Source organism: Myotis daubentonii, chromosome 16 (assembly GCF_963259705.1).
Source record: "Myotis daubentonii chromosome 16, mMyoDau2.1, whole genome shotgun sequence".
NCBI lineage: Eukaryota > Metazoa > Chordata > Mammalia > Chiroptera > Vespertilionidae > Myotis > Myotis daubentonii.
Genome location: NC_081855.1, coordinates 48,903,997 through 48,925,672, shown reverse-complemented (window position 1 = coordinate 48,925,672; position 21,676 = coordinate 48,903,997). Strand labels below are relative to the sequence as shown.

The 21,676-nt window shown below is 59.0% G+C and overlaps 1 protein-coding gene across 1 annotated transcript; it reads right to left on the bottom strand.

The window, feature by feature from the left end:
* Positions 1–1,006: 1,006 nt before the first annotated feature.
* Positions 1,007–21,616, bottom strand: STARD3 (StAR related lipid transfer domain containing 3). The gene is made up of 15 exons (XM_059670897.1): positions 21,478–21,616; positions 10,504–10,773; positions 7,139–7,216; positions 6,688–6,765; positions 6,513–6,566; positions 5,780–5,897; positions 5,486–5,584; positions 5,207–5,262; positions 4,740–4,832; positions 4,055–4,117; positions 3,804–3,899; positions 3,437–3,516; positions 3,241–3,345; positions 2,106–2,199; positions 1,007–1,686 (listed from the first exon to the last, which is right to left on the bottom strand). Exons 2-15 carry the CDS (start codon positions 10,723–10,725, stop codon positions 1,582–1,584), a joined length of 1,341 nt encoding a protein of 446 aa, XP_059526880.1. The 5' UTR covers positions 10,726–10,773; positions 21,478–21,616; the 3' UTR covers positions 1,007–1,581.
* Positions 21,617–21,676: the final 60 nt, after the last annotated feature.

Below are 21,676 nucleotides of genomic sequence, written 5' to 3'. Positions count from 1 at the left end.
CAGGGGCGGGGGTGGGGGGATAGGAGAGGGAGGAGGAATGTGGACAAAGCACCGGAAGAGGCAGTGACAGGAGCCGAGATGAGGACCCGTGGGGACAGCTGGCACCACCTGGGGCAGGACTGCGTACTCTTGATGACTGAGGCACTATACCTGCGCTTGGTACTTTAATCTGACAATAGCCCTATGACATGATAGTCTCATGCTTACAAAGTAGGAAACGGAGGCCCTGACGCAGATCTGCCCAGGGCCACACACAGCCAGGACTGAGATGGGCTCCGGGCTCTAAGCAAGTTGGCTCCTTTGGGAGCCTGCAGGCAGGGAGGGAGGAGGGCAGCACCCTGGCCCTCGCCTGGGATCTGACTCTTGTGAGTGTGGCCGGGCCCAGGGGGTACGTACAGATGGAGCAGAGACCCCAGAGGTGCCTCAGTGACCAGGAAGCCCAGACCCCTCCTCCAGGCCCCTGCTGGTCATGGGACCCCAGAAACAGCCAGGGCCTGCTATGGGCCTGCTGGGTCTCTCCTACCTCCTCCCCAGTCCTGGACTGGAGACCTTAACTTGACCTTCCTCACAGGAAGCCTGGCAGGGGTGGGTGGGGCATTTTTCTCTGCCCTGTCATCTGCCCAGTTGAGCCATTCAGGAAAGTGTGTGCGTATGGGGGGGGGGGGGGGGGGGAGTCCAGGCACTGAGTCCCTCTGGCTCCAGGGGGTGAGAGAATGTGCCATGTGTCTGGCACGGTGGTGGCTCGCTCCTTCCCCATCTGCAGTGCTACCCTCCCTCCCTCATATGGCCAGCTGGAGGGCTTGCTTTTTTCTCTTTTGAGTTCATAGTTTTATTATTTTTTTAAAATATATATTTTTATTGATTTCAGAGAGGAAGGGAGGAGAGAATCATTGATTGGCTGCCTCAAGCACGCCCCACACTGGGGACTGAGCTCGCAACCAGGGCATGTGCCCTGACGGGAATTGAACTGTGACCTCCTGGTTCATAGGTTGACACTCAACCAGCCTGTGAGTTCATATCTTTAATTGGCTCAAAATACAAAGGTCCCCAAGGAGGCCCTGGGCGGAGGGAGAGACCCTGGGAGAGGCAGGGGTTCACTGACAGCACCCACCATCCCCACCTGCCGCCCACTCCCCCACAAGTACATGTGGAAAGAGGTCCCAGACCCTTTAATTGATCCCCAAACCGTGATGAGAGCAGGCAGATGACGGGGCTCCTGCACCGGAACCGGTGACAAGGCCGCTCTGGCTCCATCCTGCCCAGGGCCCTGGCCCTCACCCACCAAGTCTGAGGCTCCCACTCCAGACCCTGCCCTGGGCTGGGCGGGGGCGCCATGTAAACATCAGCAGGACAGACTCCACTTGCCCTGGTGGCAGAGCCCGGAGTCTAGGTGCTGACCCCACACCCTGCTCCCGGCCGTGGCTCAGGCACAGCGAGGCCTGGGGTCAGGGGGTGCCATGGGAGGGAACTGCTTCGTCCTCCTGAGGCCAGGTCCTCTGTGGGCAGCCCTGCCGGCCCCCTCTCTGGCTCTGGAGGCTGTAGCGACCGAACCCTGGCCCGCAGGGTGGCGAGGGGGCACGGTTACGCCCGGGCCCCCAGCTCTCCGATGCGCTGCCGCAGGTGAAAGGCAAATTCAAACATGGTGGCTGCGAGGCTCTGGTGGATGAGGTACCGGGGCAGGCGGCCCTGGGGAGGGGAGGGGAGGGGAGGGGAAGGTGGGGATTAGCTCTCAGCAGGGCTCCTCCCTCAATGAGGGCACCAGCAGGGAGTGCTCTGGACCAGAATGCAGGTGCAGCTCTGGAATGCCACCGAGGCCACCCTCGCCCCCTCACCCTTGGCAGGAAGAACATCCTGTGCCCAGGCCTTGGCACCAGCCAGCCAAACAGACCTGGGAGGGGCTAGGCTGGCAGCCAGCCACCCCTCCTCAGGGCCTCAGGAGCCAGAGGTAAGAAACGAGAGGCACAGGCCTGCCAGCTACTGAGGGCAGCAAGATCTGGGGCCCTGTCACCAAATCTAAGAGTAAGAAAGGAGGTGGAGAGGAGGGGAGCCCCGAGATCACACAGAGAGCCCCACTGCACGGAGCTGCCTGCAGCCCAGCCCCTCACCTTGAGATCTGTGTTAAGGATCCAGATGAAGGTGCAGACTCGGGGGTTGCTAGCCGACTTGAGCACGATGAAGCCGCCAGGACCATTCTCGCCCCTGAGGGGAGAGGCACCACTGGGGACTCGGGAGCCAGGCCAGGCCCCGGACTCGCCCCCTCCATTCCTGGCCCACCCTGGAGGTGGGCGGAAGAGGGAAGGGATCTGCCGGTCCAGCAACTGCTACCCCGTGGGAGCAGGGCCAGAGCAGGGCCAGAGCCCACGGCTTCCCACCCCCACCCCCTTGTGAGGCTCCTACCGCACTGCCAGGTCTGCACACCCAGGCGCTCCCCACCGCCCAGCCCTCACCACTGTCCGGTCACCCTAGGTCAGCTCTAGCTGTGAGGGGTGGCCGGGCGGGCACTTCTCATCCCTGCCCAATTCAGGGAGCAGAGGGGTGCTGGTGGCTTCCAGGAGGAGGTACCCTCTCAGGAGATGGTCAGGGCCTGGGCTGTATTCACATCTCACCCCATTTAATCTGCCCACAGCTCCACTGAGCACGCTTAAGCCCACTCCATAGATAAGGACGTTGGCACCCCAAGAGGAAACAAGCTTGCCTGTCACCCAGCAAGTCTGGGTCGTGCTGAGACCAGAGCCCCAGTCTGATACCCAAACAACCGTGCTCTCTGCGAGCCCAGGAAGGAAGGGGAAGCAGGGATCTGGGCAGAGGCCGCCTGAGGCTCTGGAGTCTAGGATTAGACAGACGGAGAACCGTGGGGCGCCTGGAACTGGCTGCGGGCACCGCGCCACTCCTCTTCCGCTGGCGGACTTCCGAGCGCTCAGGAGAAAGGCTATCGGATGGGGCGAGGACGGGGAAAGGGGACTCGAACCTCCTGCTTGGTGGCCTGGGGCAGGCCCTGTCCCAGTCTGGCCCTGGAGCTGCCCAGAGTGGGTGGCATGGTCCAGTCATCACTCCCCTAGCCGCCAGCACAGAGCAGTGGATCGGCCGGATTAGGGGCCGGGAGGACCAAGCCCAGTGGGACAGGGGACAGGAAGGCGACCTCAGCAGCAGAGAGTCCCCAGCCGTACACACTGTCCCGCCTGTCCTCACAGCGGCCTGGGAGGGGCTGGCTGGGATGACCCTGGGCAAGGCAAGGCTCACCTGACGTATTTGTGGGTGGGGGGCTTGGCGCAGTGGGTGGTGGCGATGCCCGAAGACAGGTATTTGTCTCTGCGCCGCTCTATGCGTCGGACATTCACAAAGTCCCTGGGGGAGGGAGGGTTAGGTCAGGGGGTGCCACGCCCAACATGCAGGGGCAGGAGGCCTGCCTGCGAGGAGGGCCGTGGTGGCTACTCACCTAGGGGAGACCACCCCGCCCGCGGCCCCCGCGGACACGTCATAGGAAACGAGGGTGTTGTCTTCCACCCGATGCAGGATCTGCGGGTGTTGGGGGACATGAGGTGCGGCCCACCCCAGGAGACTCCAGCCCCACCTGCTCCAGGCTCAGGTCCCTTTACCAACAGCCATTCCCATTCCTGGGGCCTGGGCCAGGCGCCCTCCGCTTTCCCAACCCTCTCCGGGAAACACTGTTGCCATCACCCCACTTCACAGAAGGGGAACCTGAGGCACAGAGCAGTTCAACGGCGTGACCCAGGGCGCCTGGGTAGCTGGCCATGCCGTGCCCTGCCCCGCCGTGTCCTTGGCCTCTGCCCCGACCCGCTCACCTGGCAGGCGGTCACCGTCTTGTTCCACAGCACCATCCTCTCGGGCTGCAGGATCACCTCCTGGTACACCAGCTCCGCAGGGCAGGGCAGGAAGGTCTAGGCAGGGCGGGCAGAGGGCTGGGTGGTGCCAGCTGTGCTCGGGCACCCCAGCCCTTCCCTCTTGGTGGCGAGAAGTCTGCCGGCGGGCCCCTCAGCCCCACCTGGAGTCCAGAGGCTCAGGACCCGCCAGAACACCCCATTCCCTCACACACCTTCAGGATGAACGTCTTGCCATGAAAGGGAATCTCGATGGTGTACACAGTGTCCCCATATTCCTGCGGGAGGGACAGAAGGGGGGCAGGGGGGTGGCTCAGGAATGGGTGACAGGTATTTGAGGTTCTTAACAGCTCAGGGCAGAAAATTCCTGGAGTCTGGGGATCCTCGAGCAGCCGTTAGAAAAACGGTGGTTCTGACAATGTCCGGCAACAAGGAGAGAAAAGCTGTTGATATTAAGTCAAAAGACAGGAGCAGAGCTGAGGCCGTGACCACGAAGAACCGTGTCTCCAGGCCCATAAGGGCTGCCAGAGGCACTGGCCAGAGACAGGGACGGGGATGTTTCCCGTGTTCCAAGCTCTCCGCCATCTTTTTAGGTAATATTGTTTGATCGTTAAACAGAATACCAGACACAAGCCTGGCTTCCCCTTCAAAGCTGAGCCCAGGGAGAGGAGGATGGGGGTGGGGAGGGTAGGGGGGAGGGGTAGTAGGGGGGAGAGGGCTTGGACACATACAGTCCAGCCTGACCTCCTGGCAAGAGGCCACCCCCAGCCCAGGCCCCTCTCCTGGGGCAGGGATAGGGCTCCACCTGTGTCATCCTTGGGCTTATTTCTCAGGCCTCAGAAAAGGGAGAGAAATCTCCCCACACATGTGGGCAGGGCAGGTGGGAGACAGGTTTCTTACATTGTTCTTCTCGAACTTCCAGTTCTCCTCCTGGGCCAAGATCTGGTCCACCACAGCCATGGCCTCCTTCCCCTGGTGGATGTACTCCCGCTCCTGGTCGGGGACGGGAGGCAGAAGGGGTCAGCCGGGGCCTGTACCCCACTTTGCTCGTGGCTGGTTCTTTCCCTAGACCCTCCACACACCTCTCCTGGAAGCCTGACCCCGCCGGACATGGGTGTGCGCCGGTCTCCCCGGCCCTGGGGGGGCTCTGGGGCCAGGGGCTGTGGCTACGGCTGCTCCCCACGGTGCCCGGGCACGAGGCGGACCAGTGGGCCTGACGCCATGGGGTTGACACTCAAAGGGGCGCGGACTGGCATTCAAGCTGCTGAGGTCTACCCTCTGCTGGGAAGCCCCTGCCCACCCGGGGAGCCCAGACTGGCCCTCTGGGGGGGGCCCATCCAAAGGGAGGGCGGGTGGCAGCCAAACACCTGGGCGGAGAAGCTTCTCCTCCCGACAGCTTCTTCATCTGATTCATTGTCAGACCCTGCGGGGGAAAGCACAGATGACAATGGAGAGGTGGGGAGAGTGAGGGGAGGTGGCGGGGTTCAGGCACAAACGCAGGATGTGGGGGTGGATGGAGCTGTGTGGGAGAGGGATGCTGGCTTTCCCCAGGGAGACCATACAAGGAATAGAAGGAGCAGCCCCAGCCTACCCCACTCCTCACAAAGCCCCTCCCGGAAGGCAGTTCCCCACCCACCAGCCCTCACCTGCAAAGGATTCTGGGGGTGAATAGAACTGGCCCTCGGAGAGGGCTCCGGAGAAGAGTAGGGGTCCTCGGGCGACGGCGGCCTGGGCAGCGAGGTACCCTGGGAGAGCAGACACGGCAGCCATGGTCCCACACCAGCGACAGGCCAGCAGCCTGGTCCCCCTGCCCGGGCTCACGCTTAGACTCCTGGGAGCCACTCAGGGCGGCAAGATAGCCCAGAACCAGCTCTGAGGCCTGGAACTCTCCTCTCTGGGGGCTGGCGTGACCCGCTGCCTCCCTTACCCCTGCCACTCACATCGCTCCTCCTCCGCCTCCTGGGGGAGGACCTTGAAGTCAAGGAACCAGGTCTCCAGCCAGGCAAGGACAAAGGACACGATGGGGAGCAGGTAGCCGAACGCCCCTTTGGTGAGCAGCTGTGGAGAGAGGGGGCTGAGCTCCATGGCAGGGGTCACCGTATCCCAGAGCAGGGCCCTTCCTGGGACTGCCCACTCTGGCACATCCCCCACCCCTGGAACCAGCTGCTTGGGGACCCTCTGTGGCACATGCTCTGAGATGAATGAATGAATTCTACAGCAGGATAGACTGAGGTTAGGCTGGAGGAAGAACTTCCTTTCTTGGGCCTGTGAGGGGGCATGGGGTAAAGCCAGTGAAGATGGTTCCTTGGGGCCTGGCCAGTGTGGCTCAGTGATTGAGCATTGACCCATGTACCAAGAGGTCACCGGTTCGATTCCTGGTCAGGGCACATGCCCAGGCTGTGGGCTTGATCCCCAGTAGGGGGCGTGCAGGAGGTAGCTGATTGATGTTTCTCACTCATCAATTTTTCTATCTCTTTATTTCTCTCCCTTCCTCTCTCTCTAAAATCAATAAATATATATTTTTAAAATAGACAATTTCTTGGAATATCAAAGGAGAGGTTACCCCCTCACCCCAACTCAGATACCCAAAATCAGAGAAATGGCCCCTTCTTAGGAGAAGCCCATCCCTCAGGCCAGATGCCCACCAGACCAGCCGGACCCTGAGCCACTGACCTCAGAGAGGATGACCTTGACAATGAGGAAGGCACTGGACACCAGCGTGGTGACCTGTCCAGCGGAAGGGAGGAAGGAAAGAGAGAAAACAGAGGCTGGGGGTGAGTCCTCCTCCACCTGCTCCCCTGCACCAGCCCCACCAGGGCCCCGAGCTGCCGGGAAAGTGGCGTCTTACCGCAATCACCCACCAGTGCCGGAGCCGCAGCACCGCGTAGCCCAGCAGCAGTCCCGAGAAGCGGAAGAAGGCCAGGACCTGGGGGTGGGGGGTGGGGAAGCCATCACAGGCAAGCCAGTGCCCCTACCCCTGCTGAAGGCTCCCCTCCCTCCAGCCCAGCACCCCAGGCTCCCTCCAGATGGGGGTGCACACCTTGGGAGAGAACAGCTGAGCCAGTGCTTCTTAGGGGACAACTTGGATGTGACCTTCTTGGACCCGAGTCTTGGCTGCCCCTCCCCCCCACGGGGGCTCTGCAGGTGGGGACTCACTTAGGAACCCTTTTAAAGACTGAGGACTCCCTGAGGGTGGGAGCCAAGTCTCCCTGCTCAGGTCAGAATGTGCCGCAGTAAGAAGAGTCTAGCCAGAGTCCTGTCCCTGCTCCCTCTCTGCTCCCAGGGTCTCAGTCACTCACAAAGATGTCAAAGAAGGAAGTTTTAAAGTTGTAGTGGATGATCTCCTGCTCCAGGTTCTTCCGAATACCTGTGTTGGTCTGGAAGAGGAAGATATGCACAGCTCTACAGGCAGAACCCAGTCCCAGGGCTGCCCCTCCCCTCCCAGAACAGGGAGGAGAGAGAGGAAGGGTGGAACCTGCAAGGGAGGCTGTAGACGCTAAGCCACCACCCCTGGGGGTCCCCAAAGCACCAAGGGAGCTCAGGCAGAGGCCTGGGACCCCAGCACTAGTACCCTCCCTCTAAGGATCCAGGCAGCACAGGTAAGCAGGGCTCAAGCAATGGTGAACGTGGGCACACCACCCGGCAGGGGTACCTGTGGAGGCCTGGGGCCATGCAAGGGAGGCCCTGGGCCCTATGCTGGTAGGGGGACTGGCCGGCAGGTAGGACTGCTTAGAGCCTGCCGCACATAATTTCATCTCCCTCCCACCACGTCGCTGCTCCATCTTCCCAGTCAACCATCCATCTGGGGTGATGGGGGCGGGGGTGGGCAGTGGTGTCAGACGGAGCCCCAGGTGGCAAATCAATTGATTAGGTTTGTGCTTAATGGGCAAAATCCATCACGCTGCTGGAGAGGATGGCGTGGAGAGCAGACTTGTCCTCGCCCCTGTCCCTGCCCCAGCCACCCACACACTTTCAAGGGGAGCCTGAGACCTTGGCTAGGGAGAGGGGGGGCCTGGACAGACGCCGGAGCCAGGCTGCAGCCTGAGGAGGAAGGCCCCCCCCCCCCCCCCCGAGACCGGGGCTTCTAATCTCTGGCAGGTGGTCTGAGTTTGGGGGCGGGAGGCTGGTTAAAGATACAGATGTTCAGACCACTGAGTCTGAATCTTAGGGTGAGCAGAACATCTGGAACCTTTATAAGCTTCCTGGTGACTCTGGTGCTGAGACAGGGAGTCAGCAGTCTGGACAGTCCCCCTCCCCCACCCCCCACTGATGTTAGAAACCTCCCCACCCCGCATACCACCACCACGTGCCTCTACCTCAAGACCACCCTGATCTCTGTGCCTGGCATGACACCCCACCCCACCCAGGCCCTGCCCTCCTCTTTCTCCTCATCTGCTCCCTCTGTAGTGCACTAGGCTTAAAGCAAACTTAAAGTAGCAGGGGGGAAATTTTAGACTTAGCAAAGGTTGAGGTGACCTGTTCCGAGTTCTGAGAATTGACAAGACCAAGGTTATGGCTAAGGATGGGTGGCCATGCATGGCCCTGGAAGTTCCTGGTCAGCACACCTGTGCGTGAGAACCCTGAATAGAGTATTGTAAAAGGATGTTTGTGGCTTGTAGAGCATTGTAACAGTTATGATGGATATTTGTGGTTTGTGCAAATAAAAGCTGGCTTGACCCCAAGGCTGCTGCTGCTGTTCGGGCTCGCTCCCTGCGTGGAGAGGTCCGAGGCAGTCACTGGCCAGTTTCAATAAATCCTCGCTTGCTATTTTAGACCTAATTGGAGTCGGTGGTCTTCTTCTCGCGAACAGTGGTCCACAATGCCTCTTGGGCTCCACAGCCCCTCTCACCCCAAACAGTTGCTATCCCTCAAGCTCTGTCCTCCACCTTCTCTCTCTCTCTTTTTAAAATATATTTTTATTGATTTCAGAGAGGAAGGGAGAAGGAGAAAGAGATAGAAACAGCAATGATGAGAGAGAATCATTGATCGGTTGCCTCCTGCACGCCCCACACTAGGGACTGAGCCCACAACCCGGGCCTGTTTCAGACTTGGAATCGGACCATGACCTCCTGGTTCATAGGTCGACACTCAGCCACTGAGCCACCCCAGCTGGGCAGCCACCTTTCTCTTTACAGAGAACTCCCTCTGCCAGGGCGCCTGCCTGCACCAACTGCGTCTGGACTCAGGGGGGCTGAGTCCCAGTGCCGGAGTCCCAGTCGCTGGCAGCAAGACCGTCTGACCCTGCTGGGCCCTTGCAGCCACTGGGCCACACACAGTCTGTTAGGAAACTAAAAGGACACACGTGCCAAAATATGAAAATAAAACTACAAAATTGAAAATTAATAAAACTTGAAGTGTCTCCCAGGTGAAACATTTTGTTAACTCCACTAACTGCTAAACCCAGCATCCTAAAAGTTTTCATTACATTTGAACACAACTGGGAGGGTAGGTGTCCTCGCTTTGCAGGAATTCCCACACAGGCCTAATGGCCGCCGGGCTATTACCGCCCATACAGCCAGAGACTGTCGGGAGTAAAATCACCAGGATACGTTCCCGCTCTCCTGGCGAGGACAGGATGTGGTGAAGCGCGGTGCTTGCTCTGATGTGGGCTGGGACCTTCGAAAGGAAGAACGCCAAGACCTTGGGAGCTCTTTGACCTCCCTGACCCGTGCCGGGCCTCAGCTTTTCACCAGGAAGAGGCCCCCATGGTCCGCGTGGCTGTGGCTCCATCGAGACAAAGGTGCCAGCGCATCTCTGTGCGCAAAGGACGGTCCCCTCCGAGCCCTGGCTGCCCTCCAGCTCCACGTGCCCGGAGTCAAACTCACCCTCTTCACCCTCCAACCAGCCCCTTCTCCAAACGCCTCGCTGCTATCAACACAGTCCACCCTTTCCTGTCGCCCGAGCTTGAGACCCGGAGGAAGGGCGTCTGCCGTCCAGACCCCTCACTTTACGAGGACAGGAGGGGCGGCTCAGAGAGGCTGCGTCCCTGGCCGAGGCCACAGTTAACACGGAGGAGGAGCTGGGACAAGACCGAGCCCGGGAGGCCCCGCTCCCACCGCTCCTGCCTCTGCGGTCAGGTGCTGCTCTGCCCTGCCAGCGCCTAGAGATCAGGCCCCACCGCCAGCCGGCCACGCAGCGCCAGGGGCGGGGTGTGGACCCTACCCTGAGAGGCAGCTTTGTCTCCAGGCTGCTGGTAGCATCTCACCCAACCCTCAGGGGCCGAACTGGAGGATGCTGGAGTGTCCAAACTGGGGAGGGAGCGCTGGGAGTCACTGAGCCTGGGAGCTTTCACTGGTTTGCTCCCCACTGTACCCTCTGCTTTTAACACAGTGCCTGGAACACAGTAATGGCTCGGGAAATGTTTGCTGAATGAATGAATGAAGGCAGGAAGCAATGTAGGGCAGAAAGAAGACAGGTTTTAATGTTGGGGTCTCTCCTTCTTTGTAGAAATCGGGAGGTTCAAATCCGTCCTCCACGCTTGCTGAGGGACCTGAGACAATGGCTCCACCCCTCTGAGCCCCAATTTCCTCTCTGGAAGGTGAGAACAGCTGTTCTTCCCATTCTTCACTTTACCTGGACGTCAGCCCTCCCATACGGCCGGCGGAGAACCGAGGCCCAGGCGCCCCCCAGCACAGCTTGCGCCCCCAGCCTCCAGCCCACTCACGTTCAGCTCGATGATCCAGAGCAGGGAGATGAAGAGCAGGTCGAAGGTGACAAAGAGACAGAAGGTGCGGCGGACATCAGAGATGGCCTGGCGCTTCTCAGGGGGTGGCAGGAGGAAGTGCGAGGAGAGGCTCTGCTTGTGGGACAGAGAGGAGCTGAGGGAGGCCAGGGCTGGCAGGCTGCGCTCCAAGTCACAGGGCAAATCCCCCGGCAGTTTGTTCATCCTGGTGGGCCCGCCTCCAGGCAGGGAGGGTGGGTCTCAGCGGCAGGGCTGCGGGGAAGAGGGCAAGCCAAGCCTCTTAGGGTCCTGGGGGTACCGTTAATCTCCTTCATCCTTCACACACAGCCCCAGGCGCCCCACTCACTCCCCCAACCTCTGACACACACCCTCCCACCCCCAGGCCAGGGCCCTCTCCGCCCAAACCCCTCCCAGCAGCCGGGCTTCCAGGTTTGATCACCCCTCTCACTGTCTCTTCCTTCCTCCCACCCCCTGCAAAGCCCGGGGGTGGGGTGGGGTGGTGGCAGGTTCACCCTTGAGGCCTCTGGGGTCCTCCCTGGTGTCTGGGGAAGTAGCCAGCTCCAGCCCAGCCCAAGGTTCAGCCTCTGGTGTCAACAGCCGCCCCTCCGGCCTGCCCCACCCCCACCCCCAGGAGAAGAGGGCCCAAGCTCTGTTCTTTGTTTTCCAAGCACAAAGCCACATTCCCTCCCAGTAGCCAGCCCTACCCTCCCACCCCCTAACCCGTGGCCACTGGGAGGGACTTCCTGGAGCAGAGTCTCCCAGGGCTCTGGGGTGTGGCCGGAGGACATGGCTGTCCCTTCTGCTCCACCCACCATCCCCACCTGAGGCCCCACCACCGTGTCTCTCAACTGGACACTACAACTTGCTCCGAATGGGCGTCCCCAGGCTGCCTCTCTCACCTGGCAACAACCCCTTCTCCACAGCAGCCAGAGAAAGCCTTCAAATCATCCATCAGACCTGCCATTCCCAGCCTGCGGCCCTCCAACAGTGGGGCTCCCCCCGGTCCCAGGGGAACAGCACCCTCCTCACGGGCCCTGCAGTCCAGGCCCCGCGGGTGAGGCTCTGCCATGCTCCTCTCAGAAGTCCTCCCCGTCTCACCGCTGCCACCCCGGCCTTCTTCGGGTCCCTTCACCGGGCCTACGGGGCCGTGGGCCTCGCTCCCTCCCGCTGCCGTGTGGGACGTCCTTCCCAGCCCTTCCCACCGTCAGGTCGGAAGCCCTCTCCTCGGAGCCCCCTCTCCCCGTCACAGTATGAAGTATGTAAGTCCTCAGTGGACTCATCGCCACCCGAGAGGTCTTCTTTATTGTTCCGCAAACCCCATGGGTGCAGGGCCTTTCCCCCACGTGGTCACTGCGGTCTCCTAGAGCCCAGCGCAGTGCCTGGCACCTAGTAGGTGCTTAGTGATTGACTATTGCATAAGTGGGTGACCCAGAGGGGCCCCTGGCCCTCAGCAACATGCTACGCAGCAGAGAGGACCAGGGCAAACCCTAGAGAAGAAGAGCCAGCCACTACCCAAGAGCTCCACTGCCCGTAGAACACTGTAGCCGTGACCATGCCCACCCAGGGCAGGAAGGAGGCTCTTCCCAGTCTACAGATAAGACCGCCCAGCTCAGAGGGTGGATGGACGTACCCTCCCTTCACTGCCGGCACAACTAGGCGGCTGACATTCTTATGAACTCCAGAGACAGAAGGGGCCCCAGGCACTCCCTCCCCGGGCATCCCCAGCCAGCCCCCAGGCCTAAGATCTCTGCTCCCAATGCACTGCAAGGGACCTCAGAGGCCAGTCTCCTGGGTGGGGGAGAAAAGGCTCCGTCTAGACCAGGGGTGGGCAAACTTTTTGACTCGAGGGCCACAATGGGTTCTTAAACTGGACCGGAGGGCCGGAACAAAAGCGTGAATGGAGTGTTTGTGTGAACTAATATAAATTCAAAGTAAACATCTATACTAATAAAAGAGAAAAATGGTAATTGGCGTACGAAGCTACCCTTTTCATTGGCTAATCAGGGCTATATGCAAATTAACTGCCAACTAAGATTGGCAGTTAACTGCCAACAAGATGGTGGTTAATTTGCATACGTAGGCACAATGCAGGGAGGCGAAAGGGAAAGCAGGAAGAAGCCCCCTGCCACTGACAGTGATCGGAAACCCAGGGGGGAGCTAAGAGCTGGGGGGCAGGGCAAAGGCGGCCCTGGGGGGCTGCCTCCCAGCCATGATCGGAGAATCAGGTGCCTTTGCCGCCCTGGCCAGTGATAGCAGGAAGTAGGGGTGGAGCCAGCGATGGGAGCTGGGCACGGTCAGTTGAAGCTGGCAGTCCCAGGAGCTAGGGGCCCCTTGCCTGGGCCTAAAGCGAAGCCCACGATCGCGGGCCGCTGCAGCTGCGGGTCCCCACTGCCCGGGCCGGACGCCTCAGCCAGAGGTGTTAGGCCTGGGCAGGGGTGGAGCCTGCAACAGCGGGGAGCTGGGGGTCCCCTGCCCAGGCCTGACACTCTGCCGGAGGCCTCAGGCCTGGTCAAGGGGCCGATCCGGTGATTGGTGATCGGAGGGTGATGAGGGTCAACTCCTCTGGCCGAGGCATCAGGCCTGGGCGGGGGGCGGAGCCGGGGATTGGGGGGATATGATGGTCCCCTTGCCCAGGCCTGATGCCTGGGCCAGAGGCGTCAGGCTTGGGCGGGGGGGTGGAGCAAGCGATCAGAGGGAGATGGGGGTCCCCTGCCCAGGCATGATTCCTGGGCCAGAGGCATCAGGCCTGGGCTGGGGGCAGAACCAGTGATGGGGGGAAATGAGGGTCCCCTGTCCAAGCCTGACACCTCTGTCAGAGGCGTCAGGCCTGGGCAAGGGGCCGATCCTGCGATTGGAGGGTGATGGGGGTCAACACCTGAGGGCTCCCAGTATGTGAGAGGGGGCAGGCTGGGCTGAGGGACACTCCCCCCCGCCCCCCCCACACACACACACACTCAGTGCATGAATTTCGTGCACCGGGCCCCTAGTCATTACATAAAAGGATACGGTCTTTTTTTTTTTTTTTTTTTAGTTTTATTGATCCGGGCCGCGGGCCGTAGTTTGCCCACCCCTGGTCTAGACTCTGGAGCCAGAGAGGTGCTGACTCAGCGAGTGGGGCCTGAGCTTCTAGGACAGTGGTTCTCAACCTTCCTAATGCCGCGACCCTTTAATACAGTTCCTCATGTTGTGGTGACCCCCAATTTCACTGTTACAAATTGAACATAATTAAAGCATAGTGATGAATCACAAAACAATATGTAATTATATATGTGTTTTCCGATGGTCTTAGGTGACCCCTGTGAAGGGGTCGTGACCCACAGGTTGAGAACTGCTGTTCTAGGACTTGCTCAGTCTCCCAGAGTCTTCTCACTGGGCAGCACCAGGGGGCAGGTTTGGGGGCCAGTGGAAGGGGAGCCCTGGATGTTTGTCTCTGGCCTGGGAAGGCAAGTGCTCAGCAGCCTTCCTCCTGATTTGCTGTTTCCTCTAAACGTTTGCTGGATCTACTACCTGCCAGTCCCCTCAATCTACGGGGTCCAAAACAAGCGCCCAGCTTGTGGCCGGCAGGAGGTTCTGAGCAAGCCAGCTCACCCATCCCGGCCTCTTGCGCAAGCCCCGATGACGGCTCCCAGCAGAGGCACCAGCCCAAGGCCGCCCCCCAATACCACACTCTTGGGGTCCCCATAACAAGCTCCTCTGGAGGGTACTGAAGGAAAGCTGAGCGCAGCTCTGGAAGGAGACAGAGGAGGGATGTGACAGGCGCTGGCAGGGGACCCACAGCATCTATCAGCAGGCCCTGGTGCCAGACGGCACGCTCAGCGCATCCCTCACCGTGGCAGGGCCGCAGCTCCAGGCGGTGACATTTCCTTGTCTCTAATAGCCCTCCCGTCTCCTGTCAGACCCGTCTCCACCTCGCCCCTTCCGTCTATCTTTGCTTTCTAAGTGTCTTTGTGCCCCCTCTCCGCGCCCATATGCTGTCGCCCCCCCCCCCCCCCCGTCTTCCTCCCGTCTCTCTCCCATCTATGAGTCTTTCTCTCCTCCCCTTTCTCTAGTTTTCTCCTGTTTCTGTCCTTGTCTTCTCTATCCGCCTGCACCTTGCCTGTCTCTCCCTCTTCCCTGTCTCACTTCAGGGCACTATGGCTTCCCCACTGCCAGGCTGCTCCTGTGTCTGTCTGTCTGTCTTTTCCCCTGGCTTTCTCCCTCCTTCCCTCCCTGGGGACAGGACCTGGGTGGCAGCAGCTTGGGTGTGAGAAGCGCTCAGAGTGGCAACAGCACTGACACACACATCCAGACATCCCCGATGAAGCGAGAGACGCAGATGAGGGCTGGGAGCAGAGGTGTTGGGGAGCCTGGAGCTGCAGACGCAAGGGTGTGCGGAAGCCAAACACGAGGGGTCTGAAGCAAGGGTGGGGGCGGCTGCCCAGAGTCGGAGGGAGAGTTTCTATTATCTCCCTCCCCCGTGAAAGCAGCTCAGAGTCCACGAAAGTGAGAGCTTGTAACAGAACGGGCTCTGGTCAGGATAGGGCCCGAGCCCCAGTCTGGGGCCGCCACTAATCCCGGGTAACTGCGGGCAAGACCTTCTCACCAAGGAAAAAGGTCCGTAGTTTTCTTAAAACCTCCCTTTTTTTAAGCAAGAGAAACTAAAATAAGTAAGTAAATCCCTACTTGGAACCTTCCTATATAAAACATAAAAAGAGGACTGTTATGGGTCCCGCCCCAGAAGGTGGCCACAGAGAGCCTTCGCGGTCAGACTTTCTACAAACTCTGGGGTCACCCCTGAGGCACCGCCTTGGCACACTCACTCAGATGATGTCAAAAGGCCTTTGGCTCCCTCAGACCACCTGTCAGCCCGAGAGGTGAGAACCACCTTGGCCTGGACCTGCCCTTCAAGTCCCCAAAGCACCTGTGCTCTGGCCCCGGGCCCTGGAGGGTGGGAGGTGGCAGGGCCAGCAGAAGAGATAGGCTTGGCCTCCCGGCCACCAGGCCCACCTCCTGATGGGGGGAAGGCAGGCATGAGTGCTGTGAGGCTGGAGCCAGCAGGGCTGCCACCCAGGCCCCTGGGAGCAGCACCTCCCTCCCAGCCCCACCGCCTGCTGTCACGGGCCCCTCCCAATCGCCTTCCGAGGTGCCAGGAGCGGAACAGCACGTGTGGCGTGAAGGAGTCCGCCTGAGTTGGCTGCAGGCTTGACACTCATCCTGTGTTTGCAGAAGCTGAGCTGCTAAGGCTTAGGGAGAAGTGGGAAGGAGGGAGGGAGGAAACTGGGGGTTTTATCACCCTAGGTTGGAAGGGAAAGAGGGGTGGGGAGGAAGAGGCAAATCAGGTCTCTGAGCAAGGTGGAAAGCTAAGCCCTCACCCCACCTCACCCCAACCCCCCCGCCCCAGGCCCCCAGGAACCACTAGCACTGCCAGGGCAGCGGGAGCCTTGGGTGGGGTCCAGGACTCCCCGCAGACAACAGCAGGCAGCTGATATCCCGGAAGGAGACCTGGACTCTGAAATCTGGGTTCAAATCTCGGTCCGCCCTTAACTAGCTGTGTGATCTGGGCCAAATATCACCTCTCTGAGGTTTGGTTTCTTCAGCTGCATTAAACAAAGGCAACAATAAAATACAGTAAGTCGTCCTCACTTATCCTCGAAAGGTTCTGTGACTTTAAGGGAAACTGTGCATAACGAGACTACTTTTACTGCAGGCTAATTGATATAAACAAGAGTTAAGTTCCTACGGCAACATTGTGCGCTATAATGAAAGGATGTTGGACCAAACAACGTTTATTTGAGGACCTGCTGTACTGAATGCCACAGAACTGTGCACTTAAAAATGGTTCAAATGATAAGTATATACTTTACCACAATAAAAAGGCAACAACTGCCACCTCCTAGGGCTGACATCTAAGGCAGGTGCTCTGAGATGGAACACATAGCGGGCAAAGCCCTTCAGGTGTGTGTGTGCGGGGGGTGGGGGGGGGTATTGCACTATAGCGAAGTGAATAAAATCACCCCAAAAGGCCTTCGTTAAAACCTGAGCTCTCCACGGCACTTGTCGCCCCAGACCTATGTGCTTAGCGGTCGGTGTTTAGGCCTGTCTTCTCCCACTGGAATGCAAACTTCATGACAGCAGGGTCTCCCAGGGCTCTGCCCACGGCTGCGTGATGGTCCTGGGCTCATAGCAGGTACTGAGGGAATGTGTTGAAGGACTATTTACAGGCTTCCCTCCAGGAGCACATGCGCACATTCACACCCTGCCAAGTCCAGACCACCTCCCCGGAGCTGGGTTCCACCCTCTGCTGGGGTCCCGCCCAGTCGGGGCCCAGACACCGCCTCCACTAGCTGGCAAGGGGAACTGGGCTCCTGGATCCCCTCAGGCAGCGTGGCTGCTCCCCTCTCCTTCCCTGAGCCTGGACTCGCAAGGAGAGGTGAGTTAAATTCCTTGGAGAGCAAAGGTCAAGGAGGAAGGACTGAGCAAGACCCCAGCATTACCCCCTCTCTTGCTTTGGGGGGTAACAGCGCTACCCCAATAGTTTCCTGACCACTAACTGCTCCCAGGACCCCGCATGGCCGGCTGGTCTTCCTTCTGTGCCTCTACTCCCCTGTCCTCTCACTCTGGGCTGATCTCTTCCCACTGGGGAAAAATTCTGACTGACGAGAACAGTTCAAATGTCACCTTCTAGGCCAGTGGTTCTCAACCTTCTGGCCCTTTAAATACAGTTCCTCATGTGGTGACCCAACCATAACATTATTTTCGTTGCTACTTCATAACTGTAATGCTGCTACTGTGATGAATCGTCATGTAAATATCTGATATGCAGGATGGTCTTAGGCGACCCCTGTGAAAGGGTCGTTTGACTGCCAAAGGGGTCGCGACCCACAGGTTGAGAACCCCTGTTCTAGGCAAAGCTGTCCCTCTCCCCCAGGCTTCCAGATCTCGGGACTCTGGCTCAGCATTCCCCTTACACACAGCCATCTCTCCTGGAGCCCGTGAGGCCCAGGCCCACCGTCCGGCCACGGTACATGCCCAGTAATTCACTGCTCTGTGGATCCGCAATGCCCACCCTGTAACAGGGGAAAGGGCATGAGTCAAAAACCCCAGGCCGTCTTTTACTAGGCTGGCCCTTAACCACATCTCTCTCTGAACCTCAGTCTCCTCATCTAAATAACGGGCACAGGACAATATAGTACCCACATCACAGAGCTCTTAAAAGGGATTAGAAATAACACATGCAAAGTGCCGGTGCCTCATTAACAGCCGCTATTACTACCATTAGGGGCCGTGGGTACAGGGCTAGAGGCGGGGCACTGGGCCGGGCATGTGCAGGCAGGCCCAGCACATGGCACTGCTGCCCAAAGGGAGGGCTCCATCGTTACTGCTGGGTCGGAGGATGGGCTCTGGCTCAGGGAGCTGACCCAGGATGGCACGGATTAGGCTCTCCTGTAAGTCCAGGCTCGATGGCCCATGCCCGCAGCCTCGGGACAGTTGGCTGACAGGCCCCTACTCTGCCCCACCCACCGAGGGTTTGGGAAGTTTCCTGGACAAGCAGGAGTTCAAAGAGAGGACATGGCGGCAGTGACAAATGAGACTGCAAAGCCGAGGCCAGAGCCCCGTTTCTCCCTTCCTTCTGGGGAAGTGGACAGGGAAGACTCAAACCAAAACAGAAACTATAGTCATCACTGTCCCCTCCCCTCCCCAGCCCGGAGGTTCTGACGGAACAGTTTACTGGAAAACCCTAACAAACGGAGATCCACTCAGCCCTCCTGTCCCCTCCACTGGCATGCCAGGCCCTGTTAAATGTCAGGATGCCCCCAGCTCCGTGATTCTATGACCCTGGCCTACTCGGGGGCTGGTGAGTCAGGGCCTACCCCAAACCTTATTTCTGTTGGATAAAACCTGGGGCTAATGAGATCAAGTCCTCGAGGTCAGTCTGGAAAGGGCCAGTCATCTTCCGGGAAAGATCTCAGTCCCCATCAGCCCACTCAAGGGAAGGTCCCCTGCAGGGGTGGGGGTGGTGCCACTCAGACTCCTCCCAGCACCAGCCCTGATGAGACAGAAGCCAGGATCAGTCACTTCCCGGCCAGAAAAAGTTCACGATGGGGATACACAATTGATCAGATGTGATGGCCTCCCTGTCCCTTGTCCCGATCATGTGGCTGCTATTTTGGGGGCTAGGACTCTGAGAACACAACTACGGACCCGGAGTTAGGAGGTAGTTCTTAAGTCCTTCATGAGTGACCTTACCCTTACCTGCCACGTCTCAACTTGCTCATCTATAAAATGGAGCCAACAATCTCTGCCACGCGACAGAACAAGTATGAGCTGTCAAGTGTACAGGATTTTTGTCTTACCTGCAAAAGCCTAAGCGTGAGAGAGCCCCAATTAATGCAGCTCACACACGCTAGAGCCTACAGTGTGCCAGACGGGGCTGGTCCCTGGGGACACTCAGCAGCTCCTGGTCTGGTAAGGGAGGCCGACAGATAAACAATAAACAATGCTACGCTGTGATCAGCGCTTTTCGGGAAGAAGGAACAAAAAAGGGACTGTGGGCTCCAGAAAGAGGAGCATCTGACCCAGGCTCGAGCGCATGAGGTTGGGAAAGCCACAGGGAGCAGCAGCCATCTGACCTAGGCCTTGAAGCATCTATGCATCTATTCCTGGAGGCAAGGAGGATGAGCATTCCAGGCAAGCAAAACAACCTGAGCAAAGGCCCAGCCTCTGGTCTAAAGCACAGACCCTGCCCACAGGCTGAGCCCACCTCAGGGGGCTTGCCCCCAGATACCTGGTACCAGGCCTCTGGACCACCCCAGGACAAGGCGCCTGCAGGCTCCTAACCCAAGGGGCTCTTCCTCGCTTGGCCAATCCAGGAAAGGAATCCCCAATCTCAGCAGGAGGTGCCTCTGCCCTTCTGCCCCGCTCAGCATCCTCTCCCCCACAAGAACTCAGTGTAGAGGACCCAGCTCTCCATTCTCTGAGCACAAGAGTTCCCACCACCACCCCCTCCCCCACCACCCCTCATTAATTGTCAAAACCATCCTTGGCCTTTCTCTGCCTTGGGTTCCCAGAGCTCTGTGCACATTTCTCTAGAACTCCTGCTTGCCATGTAACATCCATTTCCAAGTTCATTTATTGAGCAGACAGACATCAGGTCTGGGTCTTTTTCACTCTGAAATCCTCACTCGATAAATCCAGCTCCTGCCCCCCATGCCCTCCACCACAGTATTTAACGTCTTGGCTTTTGGGCTCTGGGACAGAGTAAGTAAGCCACACCAACTGCCCTCAAGCAGCTTATGAAATTAAAAGTCATAACCACTGCTCTATATTGTTTTTACATAAACAATAATAGATAACATCTATTGAGCACGCGTAGGCTCACTGTTTTAAGCCCTATACGCACATTATTTCATTTAACCCTCCCAACCATTCTGTGAGGCACATAACTATCTCCATTTTACAGATGAGAAAACTGAGGCACTCGCTTCATCAAGGTCACAAAACAGTATCAGGACCCCAGGAAGCCTGATTCAGGAGTTTGCATTCTCAACCACTATGCTATTATGGACAGGGTGCTGCAGGGACATAGAGCAGGAGTATCTAGTCTTAGGGGCTGAGGGAAGGGTGATCCAGGGGCGGAGCTACCTGAGCAGAGCACTTTGACAGACAAGTAGAAGGTAGCCTGGCAGATAAGAGAAGAGGCTTTCTATGTAGAGGGGCTGGTGTCTGCAAAAACAAAGAAACAGGAAATAGCAAGGTATGGGCAAGTGCAGCCTGCAGTGCCATGTTACTGCACCTTAGGGTGCCCACAGGAGACTCCGATCAGAGAGAGCCCTGCAAACTGCGCTGGGAACTCAGCCTTTCCCATAGGTAACGGGAAGCCAGCAAAGGGTGGTAAGCAAGGTAGTGACACTGTGAGACTTGTGTTTTAAAGGGATCACAAGAGTTACAGTTTGGAGAGTGGGTGCAGGCAGCCAGGATTGGAAGTTGCTGGGAAGCCACTGCAATCATCTGGTGAGAAACACACCAGCAAAAGTGGTAACAGAAAAAGAAGGAAGTTCGCTGGGCTAGGTCTCCTCTTAGATGTGGGAATCGCTAAGATGTTGCCCAAGTTTTTCCCCCCCGCTAGGATGGGGTGTGGCAGAGGAAGAATGAGTCTGCAGGGGAAAAGGCCCTTCAATCGCGGTGCGCTCCAGCTGAAGTGCAGCTGCCAAAGTGGCAGAAAGCGGGGTGGCCAAGTCTGGGGCTGCGGGGAGGGCTGCCCTTAAGTTGCAGGTCTGGGCGCGTCGCGGGTAGGTAAGTGGTGTAACGCCGAAGCCCTGGGAGTAGATGAGACCGTCCAGACTCGGTGACGGAGCGAGGGGCTGGAGCAGAGAATGGGAGCCGGCACTTGCACCGCCAGAGCAGCAGGAAGAAAACACGGAGCTGCTGCGGGGAGGAACCCCCACAATGGGAGGAGGGCAGCTGTCAATGATGCAGTTAGGAATGAGTGTTCCTGTGGTTATGCACCTCTAAGAACTCGAGAAAGACATTTAAAGGGCCCTTCTTTTGTCAATCAGAAAGTCACTGCAAAGGAAGTTGAGAGAGGCCGGATGTCAGGCAGGCGCAGACCTACCGGAACGCGTAGACCTTTTCCTCCTTAGGAAACTCTGACCCCTCCCCATATCCAACTCCTGCCCTGAATCCCCAGATACCGTTCCCCTCGCCTCTTCCCTCACAGTCTCCGGGGGGGTCTGGAGGGCGCCCCGGGCCGCCTTCTCCAGGCCCTCTCGAGTGGGCGGGCCGAGGAGGGCCAGAGACGCCGACCCCGCGATGGACCGAGGGAAGCCGAGCAGAGGAAGGGGGCGGAACCTGGGACGCGGGGGGGTGTGGGCAGGGTCGGACGGAACCAAGAACGGACGCCGGGCAAGAAGGCGGGATCCTCTAGCAAGACACAACCCGGCGGCACTACCCAGCCCCAGGGACCTCTGCTGGACCCACCTGCTGCATGTCAGCCACCGGCCCGGCTCTTCGGCCCCAGCCGAGTCAGCACCACGGCCCCGGCGGCGCCTCCGAGCGGAAGGGGATCTCGCGACGGCACCACTTCCGCCGCTGAGTCCGCCCCGGAGAGCGAACGGGGGCGTGCGCGGCTGAAGCCCCGCCCCCTAGTCCTCCAGCCCCAGCCCCAGGGGCCGGAAGT